This window comes from Euleptes europaea, chromosome 7 (genome assembly GCF_029931775.1).
Source record: "Euleptes europaea isolate rEulEur1 chromosome 7, rEulEur1.hap1, whole genome shotgun sequence".
NCBI lineage: Eukaryota > Metazoa > Chordata > Lepidosauria > Squamata > Sphaerodactylidae > Euleptes > Euleptes europaea.
Window position 1 is genome coordinate 79,987,959 of NC_079318.1, and position 12,366 is coordinate 80,000,324.

General features: G+C 44.6%; 1 protein-coding gene across 1 annotated transcript in view; it reads left to right on the plus strand.

Annotated features, from left to right (window-relative positions):
- The window catches only part of TOP6BL (TOP6B like initiator of meiotic double strand breaks), a 35,494-nt gene that overhangs the window by 14,853 nt on the left and 8,275 nt on the right, over nt 1-12,366 (plus strand). Inside the window, exons 7-10 of the mRNA XM_056853427.1 lie at nt 4,722-4,912; nt 5,350-5,511; nt 8,751-8,888; nt 10,481-10,602. Coding sequence (XP_056709405.1) covers nt 4,722-4,912; nt 5,350-5,511; nt 8,751-8,888; nt 10,481-10,602 — 613 coding nt within the window. The remainder of the gene's footprint in view (nt 1-4,721; nt 4,913-5,349; nt 5,512-8,750; nt 8,889-10,480; nt 10,603-12,366) is intronic.

The window sequence follows — 12,366 nt, forward strand, 5'->3', positions numbered from 1 at the left end:
CCCCTTTTGGTGTAAGAGATGAGGCAGATGTGAGACCGTTGTATAAAATTGGAACCAAATGGCTGTGGTCACAGTTTGCATGGAAATTCTCCTACGGAAGCACCCCTGAAATGAATGGGACTTGTGCAACAGCTCTACTGTAGGTGGCCTTGGTAAATTTCCATTGCAAACTGAGTTTGAGTTCACGATGAATGCCAGACATTGAGAGGGTTAAGCAGCGCTGCAGGGTGAAGAAGTCTGGGCGCCAGAGCACTTCCTCCATTTCCTTAATCTTCTGGCCACACAGCCCTGCTTCAGGCATCCAGATTATTTACCGTACTTGCAAAATATACTGGCTAAGATGGTTTGAAAAGGAGGCGGAAGAGAGTTCCTCAATATTGTCATTCACATCCTGTGCTATACTGCCACCTAAGGGACATGGGAGGTGGTCTGGGCCTGAGGAATGAAAGGGTCACCGGTTGTGTGTTTAGTCAACGGCTTTGTGGAAACCTGGAGGCGGTATTCTACAATTGTCATTGGCCTTGGTCCACACCATGGTTTCTGGTCAGACTTGTTTTACAAGTTTTCATATCACTTCAGAGATGTGCCCATATATAGACAAAAATAGCCTACTGTAGCTAGAGCAGACTGTAGCAACAGATGTGTACTTTTTGATATGACTGTCATGGGCACCTGTTGAACAGTGACTGTGAAAAATAAAACACTCCCACACACCCATGCCTCTTATTTATGAAAGGTATTTATTTTACTTATTTTTTAAATGTGAAAAGATGGCTGCATGTACATACATGTTTTGAAAAAGGGGGAAGCTTCTTTCCTGCCTCTGAAAGACTAATGGTTAATTGTGGTATAAACTTTCTTGGACCTTCATCAGATGCATGAAGTATGCAATTATACACACACATGCAGGCCTAGAAAATGATAGCGGGGGATCATTTACCTGCTCATATTCCAATATAATATACTCAGTCAAAAACTATTTTAAATTTTTGTTTATTTGAATATTTTAATCTGTCTTTCTCCCCTTAGAAATGCTGTTTTGCTGTCTGCATTGGACTAACATGCCACTCCCATATAAAAGTATAAATGGACATTAAAAATAGCCACAATTGTTGTTGTTAAGCTTATTTACAGCTTATCTTTCTCACTGAGACTCAAGGCAGATTACAGAGGACAGAATGAGATGGAAAACAATGTAATTATAAAGAATAGGACATCCAATGAACAATGCAACAGGACTAGGAATGTAAAATTAAATGGCAATGTGAAGAGCACCTGCCGACCCTGGCATACTGCAAGCAATGCAGAAAGTGGGATTACAACGGTACAAGGCAATACATTACCACCTCCCCACTTCCATATGATGGCACCCTTCTGGACTGTTCCATCCCAATAGTTCTAATTCCATTGCAAGAATGCCCTCCTGAAAATTCCTGTTTTGCATATTTTGTGACATGATAGTACTGTGGGAGCTTTCCTGACTTCCTCAGTGGGAGCTTTCCTGACTTTCCTCCCACCTCAGAGAGGTGGAAGCCACCACCAAGAATGCATGTGAGTGGACAGTTGCCAGTCTTACCAGCTTGCAGGCAGGGACCTTCAGAAGGTTTTGCTTAGATGACCAAAGCTGCCATGGCGTAACATAGTAGGAGAGGCAGTTAGGGTTGCCAACCTCCTGGTAGTAGCTGGAGAACTCCTGCTATTACAACTGATCTCTAGCCGATAGAGATCAGTTCACCTGGAGAAAATGGCCACTTTCGCAATTGGACTCTATGGCATTGAAGTCCCTCCCCAAACCCTGCCCTTTGCAGGCTCCACCCCGAGAACCTCCCATCGGTGGTGAAGAGGGACCTCGCAACCCTAGAGGCAGTCCAGCTATGTGGGTCCTAGGCCACGAAAGGGCTTTGTAGATGATAGCCAGTTTCTTGAATTGAGCCCAAAAATGTAGTGACTGCAGGGAGGGTGTGGCATGCATGTTCTTCCAGGCACCTGCTAGTAATTGGGCTGCCACATTCTGTACCACATTCTGGAGTTTCTGGGTTGACTTCAAGAGAAGACCCATGTAGAGTGTGCTATCCTTGGCAGAATCACACGTATAAGCTGCTTCACTTATTTTGCTGGGAGCAGCAAAATAGAGTGCATTACAATGAGTGAAGCAACATTTCAGTTGTCCAGAACACTCAACACACAAGCACAGGAAACTGTCTTATACTGAATCAGACCCTTGGTCCATCAAGGTCAGCATTTTCCACTCAGACTGGCAGCAGCTCTCCAGGGTCTCAGGCATTTCATATCACCTACTGCCTGGTCCTTTGAACTGGAGATGCTGGGGATTGAATCTTGAAGCTTCTGCATGCTGAGCAGAGGCTCTGCCACTGAGCCACAGCCCCTCCCACTGACCTGAATGTCACTCAGTCTCCTAAGTGACACTGCTGGATTAAAATTCATGAAACAGGACTGGAAGCCAACTGTGAGCTGCTCCCTGCGAAGGCCCCCTTTTATGCTAGGAAGCCAGACCTTAGTGAAAACACCCCGGTCCGGCTTCCCAGCAGGCCCACCCCCTATGCACGAACGGGCCTGATTTGCACCCCAGCAAATGGCTGCCCATTCTGCGGTGATGCATATGGCTGGGGCAGGAAGTGGTTTGCAGTGCTTTGCTGAGAGCCACCCCAAACAACTGCATGGAGCCCTGCGCGATCCCCCAGCCCAGGCAAGACCTCCCAGGCAGCCTGCCTCCGTCTCTCCTGTGCCCCCACGCAGCCCCACGGCTAACTGGACATGCCGGGTGAGTCGGAACTGCACATCTTGTTAGGCCTGAGTAAAGACAATGGGTTTCTATCACACTACAAGCGTTAAATTAGCTATGTATGCCTGAAAAGATTACATTATCACCTATTACTGCAGGGGTCCCCATATTGGTGCCCCAGGCACCATGATGCCCACCGACACCTTTCCTGGCACCCACCAAGTGATTCTAGAAAGTGGGTGAGGGCTTTTGCCCAGCAAGGCTTCTGATTGGCCATTGGAGATTTAATGGGCTGTGCAGATTTTTTAAAAACATTTCTTTGGCCGTAGCTGCCACTACAGGACAAGGCTCTTCAAATATCTAACTGGAGGTAAACTTTGGCAGTCATTTTGTGGCTGCTTCTGCCTCCTTTGGCAGCCATTTTGTGGCCTGTGCTCACCACACTTTGGGAGAATTCCAGAGGTGCTCATGGGCTCAAAAAGGTTGGGGTCCCCTGTTGTACAATCTTGTAAACAACTGGGACTTAATATGCTTAAGGTCTGTACGGCGCCCTCCTCAGCAGGTCTACTCTGAATCTTACTAGGGTCTACTCAGTGGAGCAGCTTACTCCCAGTGAAATGGTCTTAAGATGACAGTTTTAAAGTGCCAAAAGACTCCTTTTTAATGTTTGCCTGCACTAGACTGACGTAGGTACCACTCTGGCATTTTTCTTAACATTCGGTTAAAGCACCAAGCAGGGATTTAGAGCTGATCCATCTTGGCCACTGTTTGAGAAAACAGCAAATTGAAGCTGAGGTTAAGTTTCCTTTGGCTATCTCATGGATCACCATACATCTGTCTTTTCCCCTTCCTGGGATGCAACATTAGGACTTTTATTGCTCCTCCCCACAGATGTGTGTGTGTGCGTACTATTTTAAGTATATTTTATTCCCTCAAGACTGCAGCAAGGATGCCACAGCACTTAATGTAGAAACTGATTTTAAAACAACCTTGGGAAACTCTGGTTATAAGGCAGCAAATACCTGATTAAAATACACTTAAATAAATAACAGAGCAATCCTAAACAGCATTAGTCCAGGCTAAGATCATAAATTTGGTTCAGGCAGCTCATCCACTGAAGTAGGTAAAAACAGTAGGTCCAAACTTCTATATTTATTTATGGAATTTATATGCCATCACTCCAAAGAGAGCCAGCATGGTGTAGTGGTTAAGAGCGGTGGTTTGGAGCAGTGGGCTCTAATCTGGAGAACCGGATTTGATTCCCCATTCCTCCACATGAGCGGCAGACTCCAATCTGGTGAACCGGGTTGGTTTCCCCACTCCTACACATGAAGCCAGCTGGGTGATTTTGGGCTAGTCACAGCTCTCTTAGAGCTCTCTCAGCCCCATCTACCTCCCAGGGTGTCTGTTGTGGAAAGGAGAGGGGAAGGGAAGCTGATTGTAAATTGGCTTGATTTTTCCATAAGTGGTAGAGAAAGTCAGTATATAAAAACCAACTCTTCTTCTTCTTCAAAGACCTGCTCAAGATGTCTTTACATCCCACCCCAAAGTATTCAATCAGAACACAACAGACACATGAAATATATGCAAGCCCTCATATTCTTGTCCAGTGAAGACAGGCAGCAAGGAACGAGTTATCTCGAGTGCTCCTAAATCAGTAGGTGGAGTTCAGAATCTGCTATCAAGAGGCAAGGAGTGGCCCCCTATGGCATTTGTAAATGATAGGCAAACTGAACGCACTAACTGGTTGCAGAATTTTGAATTCATTTAGTCTTGAAATTGAGCCTCGTAGAGTGATAGCATATCTGCAGGTGTCCAAGGTCTTTGAACCAGTACTGTGTGTTAGCAACGCAACTGCTCATAGGTGGATTTCTGATGCAGCCTGCAAATTGAATGGTTCCACTAGCTGCCACTCTTGTCTTCCTGTTACTTCTTCTTCAATTGTGTTTTCTGTCCTGACCCCCTTCCCCATTTCCAGGCCAGTATGCGTGGAAACTAAGAGGTCTTGTGACAAAATCCACCCTGTGAGTGGGGAGCCGGTGGGTCTCCTCATTCCGAGTGAGGTAGCCGAAAGAGATTTCAGTGGAGATTTGAGGCTCGTGCCTGTTGCGTCTCTGTGTCCCTGCCAGAAACAATTCCCTAACCAACCAGTGAGGATAGCTGCTCTCTGTATCCTTTTGTTGTGTACCCTGAGTTAATATGCCCTGAACAGACTCTACTGCTATAAATGTTATGCATGTCTTCACCCTATTTTCCTCTTAGAAAATGTTTCTGGTACCATTGGGGGGGGGGGGGTCCGCATGAGAGCCAGTTTGGTGTAGTGGTTAAGAGTGGTGGTTTGGAGCGGTGGACTCTGATTTGTAGATCCGGGTTTGTTTCCCCACTCCTCCACATGAAGCCAGCTGGGTGACCTTGGGCTAGTCATAGCTCTCTTAGAGCTCTCTGAGCCCCAACTACCTCACAGGGTATCTGTTGTGGGGAGGGGAAGGGAAGGTGATTGTAAGCCGGTTTGATTCTTCCTTAAGTGGTAGAGAAAGTCGGCATATAAAAACCATCTCTTCTTCTAACGTCAGCATCATTTAATAACTTATTTGCCTCTTCCTTAGCCAGCAAAATATATATATTTCTTTATGACCCAGCAGGCCTGCCTGTTGTTCTCCCCACAGCAGAAGCATCACGTTCTTTTTTTGAAGATCCTTCACATTTAGCAGCATGGGAGAGATATGGTTACCGAGCAATATTAAATTCAGATCCACATTGGGAAGAAGGTGAATGTGATGTTATTTATTCACAGTGGGTAGCCGTGTTAGTCTGTCTGCAGTAGTAGAAAAGGGCAAGAGTCCAGTAGCACCTTAAAGATTAACAAAAATTGGTTCTTGTAGGTTATCCGGGCTGTGTGACCGTGGTCTTGGTATTTTCTTTCCTGACGTTTCGCCAGCAGCTGTGGCAGGCATCTTCAGAGGAGTAACACTGAAGGACAGTGTCCTGAGAGACACTGTCCTTCAGTGTTACTCCTCTGAAGATGCCTGCCACAGCTGCTGGCGAAACGTCAGGAAAGAAAATACCAAGACTACGGTCACACAGCCCGGATAACCTACAAGAACCAATGAACTCTGACCGTGAAAGCCTTCGACAATACTAACAAAAATATTTTCTGGTAGGGTATGAGCTTTCGTGAGCCACAGCTCACTTCTTCAGATGTTATTTATTGTGTTTCAATATTGGCTTATTATATCAATTTAAAACCAATACAGATATAAATTAAAATATTAAAATATAATGAAATCTGTGAAATCTGAATTCAGGCAAAATGTAAAGGCTGCTGGCCGGTTCTTCTTTCTATCCATGCTAGGCTATTGTGGTAAAATAAAACAAGTCCAGTGGCACCTTATAGCAACATTTATTTCAATATGAGCTTTTGTGAACCAGAGCTCACTTCTTCAGATATGTGAGGGGGAGATCATACTAGGAATTTCTCTCATGGGGAAGATTACAAAAGAGGTGGGGGAGCTGGCAGCAGTAAGTAACAGGGAGAAGGGCTCGAGGCTGGAGCTGGATAGTGCATTTGTCATCAACATAATTATTTCTTTTGTGCTCATGGAAACCTTATGTCAGAATAGGTAACCTGTAATTTCTTTGCAGACATTCTCGTGATAAACTGGAACTAGAAGCAGAAAGGTTATCAAGGAGAAGGCTCTCCTTTGGAGGTTTTTAAGCAGAGGCTAGATGGCCATCTGACAGCAATGCTGATTCTGTGAACATAGGCAGATCATGAGAGGGAGGGCAGGAAGGGTTGCATGAGTGCTCGGCTCTCTTGGCCCTTTCTTACATGCTCAGGGTAATGCAGATCACCACTTTGCGGTCAGGAAGCAATTTTCCTCCAGGCCAGATTGGCCAGGGATCCTGGAGGTGTTTTTTGGTTTTGCCAACTTCTGGGCATGGAGTATGGGTCACTGGGTGTGTGTGAGGGTGAAGGTAGTTGTGAATTTCCTGCATTGTGCAGGGGGTTGGGGTAGATGACCCTGGAGGTACCTTCCAACTCTATGATTCTATGAAACATGTCCTTTCTGCAAACAAAGGACTTTTATTCTCACTGTTGTTCTCACATCCTCACAAGAACTCTTGAAGTTAGGTACAGGCAAGAAAGAGCAACTCACTTAAGGGCCACCTGCTAAATGTTATAACACAGCAAGGGTTTGAGGTTGGGTCTCCCACGTCAAAACAAGCATGCACCATCCACTTGCACAACACTGGGGTGATTTAAATGGGACATTGGGTATGTGAGAAAAATTTCCCCGCTGCTAATGTCTCATGTAAACTGAGTCCTTAGCAGGAGCACGTCAATGTGGCACCTGTTCAAAACCACTGATCCTTATCCTTGGCATGCTAACAATCTGTGTGTAAGCAAGGTGACCTTTTTTAAACTGAGGTGCTAGCCATGTGGAACATTGCACAAGTTAAGTTTTTCTTTCATGCCGGGTGTCTCAAATCATGCAGTCTCAGAATTCTTTAGAGACAGCAAACCATTACTCCACAGCTATATGCTACTGTTACCCTGAGTATAGGCTAGCCTACAGATGAAAGAAAAAAATCATTTTTTACAGGTGTGCAGCCCAAAGCACACAGGAAGGTGGGATGTCTCTTGATCCTGGTTATTTTGCAAAAAATCAGAGGTCTTCAAATCTTCAAATTTACAAGCTGGAACATGTCCAGAGGAGGGCAACAAAGATGGTGAGGGGTCTGGAGACCAAGTCCTATGAGGAAGGGTTGAAGGAGCTGGGTATGTTTAGTCTGAAGAGGAGAAGTCTGAGAGGTGATATGATAACCATCTTCAAGTACTTGAAGGGCTGTCATATAGAGGATGGTGTGGAGTTGTTTTCTGTTGCCCCAGAAGGTCGGACCAGAACAAATGGGTTGAAATAAAATCAGAAGAGTTTCCATTTAGACATTAGGAAGAATTTTCTAACAGTTAGAGCAGTTCCTCAGTAGAACAGGCTTCCTCAGGAGGTGGTAAGCACTCCTTCCTTGGAGGTTTTTAAGAAGAGGTTAGATGGCCATCTGTCAGCAAGGCTAATTCTATGACCTTAAGCAGATGATGAGAGGGAGGGCATCTTGGCCATCTTCTGGGCATGGAGTAGGGGTCACTGGGGATGTGGGGGGGAGGTAGTTGTGAATTTCCTGCATTGTGCAGGGGGTTGGACTAGATGACCCTGGTGGTCCCTTCCAACTCTGATTCAAATCTGATCCTTTTTTAAAAAAAAAATTTTTTAAACCAAAATGTGCCTGAAATTGAGTGGGGCAGGGGACTGGGAAGTGAAATTGGTCCCTAAGCAAACACAGCTGAGTAGCCCCTGTGGTGTTACAAACCACCACTTCAGGGGCTACAGAACTTAGCAGCGCCAATAATGGGCATTTTCTCTCCCTACAAAATGGCAGCAGTGCAAGAGGAGACAATTGCTGAGCCAATACCAACAACCAGTAAAGGGTCTGAACGAAGTGGCCCCTGAGGGACTGGCAGAGTTGCTGGGGCTTGGCCACCAGCAGCCCTCTAGGGCACTGGCCCACCGGGCAATTTCCTTGTAAATTAATTGGCCAGTCTGTCCTGGGCAGAGTAGAGTAGGGAATTACTCCTTCCCCATATATTTTGGTAAAAAAAATACTTCTCATAAACTATTGCCCAGTTCTTAACATACTTAACATATTTCTCATAAACTATTGGCCAGCTCCCCCCCCTCGACTCACTGTGGCCCCAGTGTGCTACTAATGCGCACCAATTGGTTTAACGGGTTTCATTGCTTTCATTGTTAAATTTTATTGACTTTTAACTGTGTTGTTTTGTACTGAATTTTATGCAATGATGTTAGATTATTTTCAGTGATTGTTAGCTGCTCTGAGCCCAGCCTTGGACAAGAAAGAGAGCAGGGTATAAATCTAATAAAATAAAAAATAAAATAAATCATTCTCTGTTGTTTTAAAGTAACGTCAATTGACTTTTCTGTCTCTCAAGATACAGCAAGACCTGATGTCAGATATGAGCTTCACACCAGTCACAAACAGATCCCAGAATGTGAGGAACAGAAGCTGCTGCTCTTCCTCTTTCTCAGTTATTCTGACCCATTCCAGGACCAGCCAGTCTATAATGTCTGTATGTAACATTATACATATCTGTATAGGACTATATATGGGTGAGGGTAATATGCAGGCTGAGATTTGGAAGGAGCCTGGCCAGGACTGCAGTGTGACGTCAGTTGGTACTACAGATAATCAAGAAAGCAACAGAGCTTCTTTCCCCTTTAATAGTTCGATCAGAGTCCAGTAGTACCTTAGAGACCAACAAGATTTTTGAGGTATGAGCTTTGACTCTCGAAAGCTCATATCTTCAAATCTTGTTCGTCTCTAAGGTACTACTGGACTCTGATCTAGCTATTCTACTGCAGACCATCATGGCTACCCTCTGAAACTTTCCCCTTTAATATAAGGGGATGGAGGGTAAGGGGAGAGAGAAAACTTCATAATCCTGGAGGTCATTAAAAAAAGAGACAATGGAATACTTAAATACTTAATGGAATACTTAAATACTTCAGCTATGCTTACAGGCATGGCTACTAAAAAATACAAATTTGGTGTAAATGTGGGCTTTCCACGTTCTGTTTCCTCACTTCTAAGTTCCTGTTTCTATGAGGTTTTTTCCCAGTTCTGCATGTGTTTTGCTCCCTCCAGTGGTTGATTTAACATAAAACAGCGTTAAGTGCAGCATATCTTCCTGCAGATTTAAACTGCAGGTTTTTATACTGCGTTTAAAGCTGTTTTATGTCAAATCAACCACTAAAGGGAGCAAAACTTATTTTGATTATTTCCTTCCAGTTAAAGAACGAAGTGCCACATGTGAACTATGAGCATATAGCACCAAATGGATTGACTGCCAAACTAGGAGCCCAAATTAATACACATTCAAAACTGGAACTTTTTTTGAGCTCTTTCTTTGAGCTCTGAACATACTCTGGCATTAGACTATATACCTGTTTATGAATTTTTACATATTCCCACTTTTCAGGACCTACCTTGTAGCATCATTTAGCTTATCTCCATGTACTTTGGTCACAGTTTCCTTCTAAAGGAGCTTCAAAAAGAAGGCTATTATATTAGAAGAGAGGGGCCTGACCCTCCTTTTGAATACTTTGGTTTTGGGGAATTCACTGGGCTGAGAGAGGAATGTGTCCTACCCAGTTGAACACATGAACACATGAGGCTGCCTTATGCTGAATCAGACCCTTGGTCCATCAAGGTCAGTATTGTCTACTCAGACTGGCAGCGGCTCTCCAGGGTCTCAGGCAGGGGTCTTTCACATCAGCTACTTGCCTGGTCCCTTTAACTGGAGATGCCGAGGATTGAACCTGGGACCTTCTGCATGCCAAGCAGAGGCTCTACCACTAAGCCACAGCCCTTCCCCAAGTTATTTTTAAAGTCTCCCCTGCTTTGAGATTACACAGAGCTCAAGAACAGTGGTACTTGGAACAGCCAAGTATTCCATGAAGTATTTTCCGTGTCCTATTTTTTGGAGATGAAGGCTGTAAGGGGGAAGTGTCTGTACTGTGTTGATAAAATTTATCTTGATGAATGTTTTGATGCTCAGCTCTTGCATTAATTCTTGCACTTATGGTTTGCAGTTTGATAATTCTGCCTCTTCCACCCTTTACCTGGGTTTAAACCTTTGCCATTTTTGCTAATGTGGTCCAGGGGATCGGCGAGTGATCCTGTCTCATCTCTACCCTATTCTCGTGTTCAGTGAGCAGGCTGTGAAGGGCACTATCCAAGGAGTGCTCAATAGGGTCTTGGAGCAACACCACAAAGTAGCCCAGGTGAGATTGTAATGACAGATGGCTAGAACTGTGGAGGATGAGGGAAACAATCTGCGAGCTGGATCTCGTTGGTTCTCCTGACAGGCTGGCTATTTTTGGTATTCTGCATCAGTGCAGTGTAGTGGTTAAGAGTGTCATTCTTGGGTCTAGGAGTCCTGGGTTCAAATCCCCATTCAGCAATGAAGTTGGCTGGGTGACCTTGGATCAGTCATTCTTGGCCTAACCTGCTTGCCCAAGGAGGCCAGGAAAGCCCCCACACTACTGTTCTTTTGCTGAAGAAGCAAAACAGAAATGTTCACAAGGGCATTTTTATAAAGGGATTAGAACTGTAGTACAATGGAAAAGCTCAGGAGGTCGTTTTCATAATGGATAGGATTGTTTTCTATTGCAGTGTTTATGCATCATCTTACTTTTACGGCATTGTCTTTTACCTTCATAACCCACTTTTCGCATTATGGTATGTCATGCCTTAGTCATTTTGTTGCTTGCATTTTTTTCCAATTCTGGAGTTTAGTCCTACCGCGCTGTTTGTTGGAGGTCTTTGCTGTTTGCTTGAATTGATTTTTATATTTTGTAATCAGTGAGCAAATCAGACTGTAAATGAAGTATGTAAGTAAGCAAATACCTCACAAGATTGTTGTGAGCTTAAAGAACCACATACAATGCTCTGAGCTCCATGAAGGTAGGGTGGCATAAAAATGTCCTGGATAGATAGGGCTTTTCCATACACTCAGTTGACTCTTGTAGGGCTTTTCCACACACTCAGTCGACTTGATTTTCTTGGCAATCAATCCACTAGCATTGGTATCAGTTTCAGCATGGTTGCTCTGCACTCTGCCCTCCCACTGCATTTTCACAGTTGTGGAGTCAGTTTATGCTCTTTGGTGTGTGCCTTAAATAATCAGGATTATCAAGGGAGGGTGCTGTCGTCATCGGTGGTGTCACAGCACCCCCCCTTTTATTTTTTGTACATGCTTATGTTGTTGTGTTGCTATACTGCTATAATGGTAGGTTAAACAAGTTCTCTGAATTCCCAGCTTTCATTAAAAAGTAAGTCTCTTGCCTTTTCCCTTTCAGAGATAAGCCTTTTTCCTTATATCTCCACAAGGGAAAGGGCTAGAGACTTACTTTTTAAATGAAAGCTGGGAATTCAGATAACCTGCTTTACCTGTCATTACAGCAGTATATTGATATATCAATATTTTAATGCTTTTAAAAAAGGAAACAATTCCTCTTCAGGGTGGGGGGTGGGAGGAGAGTGGTTTGACGATGATGATAGTCCAGTCATCGAACAGTGGGCTGGGGGTGGTTGGGAATGGGCAGGACAAAAAAACCCGACAGAAACATTATGCATGAAGAAAAGCTCAAAACCAGCTTCCAGAAAATTATTAGGGTAAAAGCGGGGAAAACCTAGGGGAAAAACAAATGTAAAAAACAAAAAAACCTAAAACTAAAGACAGAAAAATGCATGCGGAAATCAGGGGATGAACCAAAGCATTATGGGACCAGAACCAATGAAAAAAAGCCATGTGGAAAAGCCAGTAGATTAGGCAGATGATCTTTGCACTGGCATTGGCCTAGGCCAGGGGTCTGCAAACTGCGGCTCCCAAGCCGCATGCGGCTCTTTGGCCTACTGAGTGCAGCTCTTCGAACTTGGTTCGGAGCCCCTGCTCTCGCACCCGCTCGCGCCGGCAGCTGGGCTGCGGAGCCGCGCGCCTGAGAGAGAGAGCGAGCGCAAGAGAGCAGGCGAACAGGCGCGCTGTC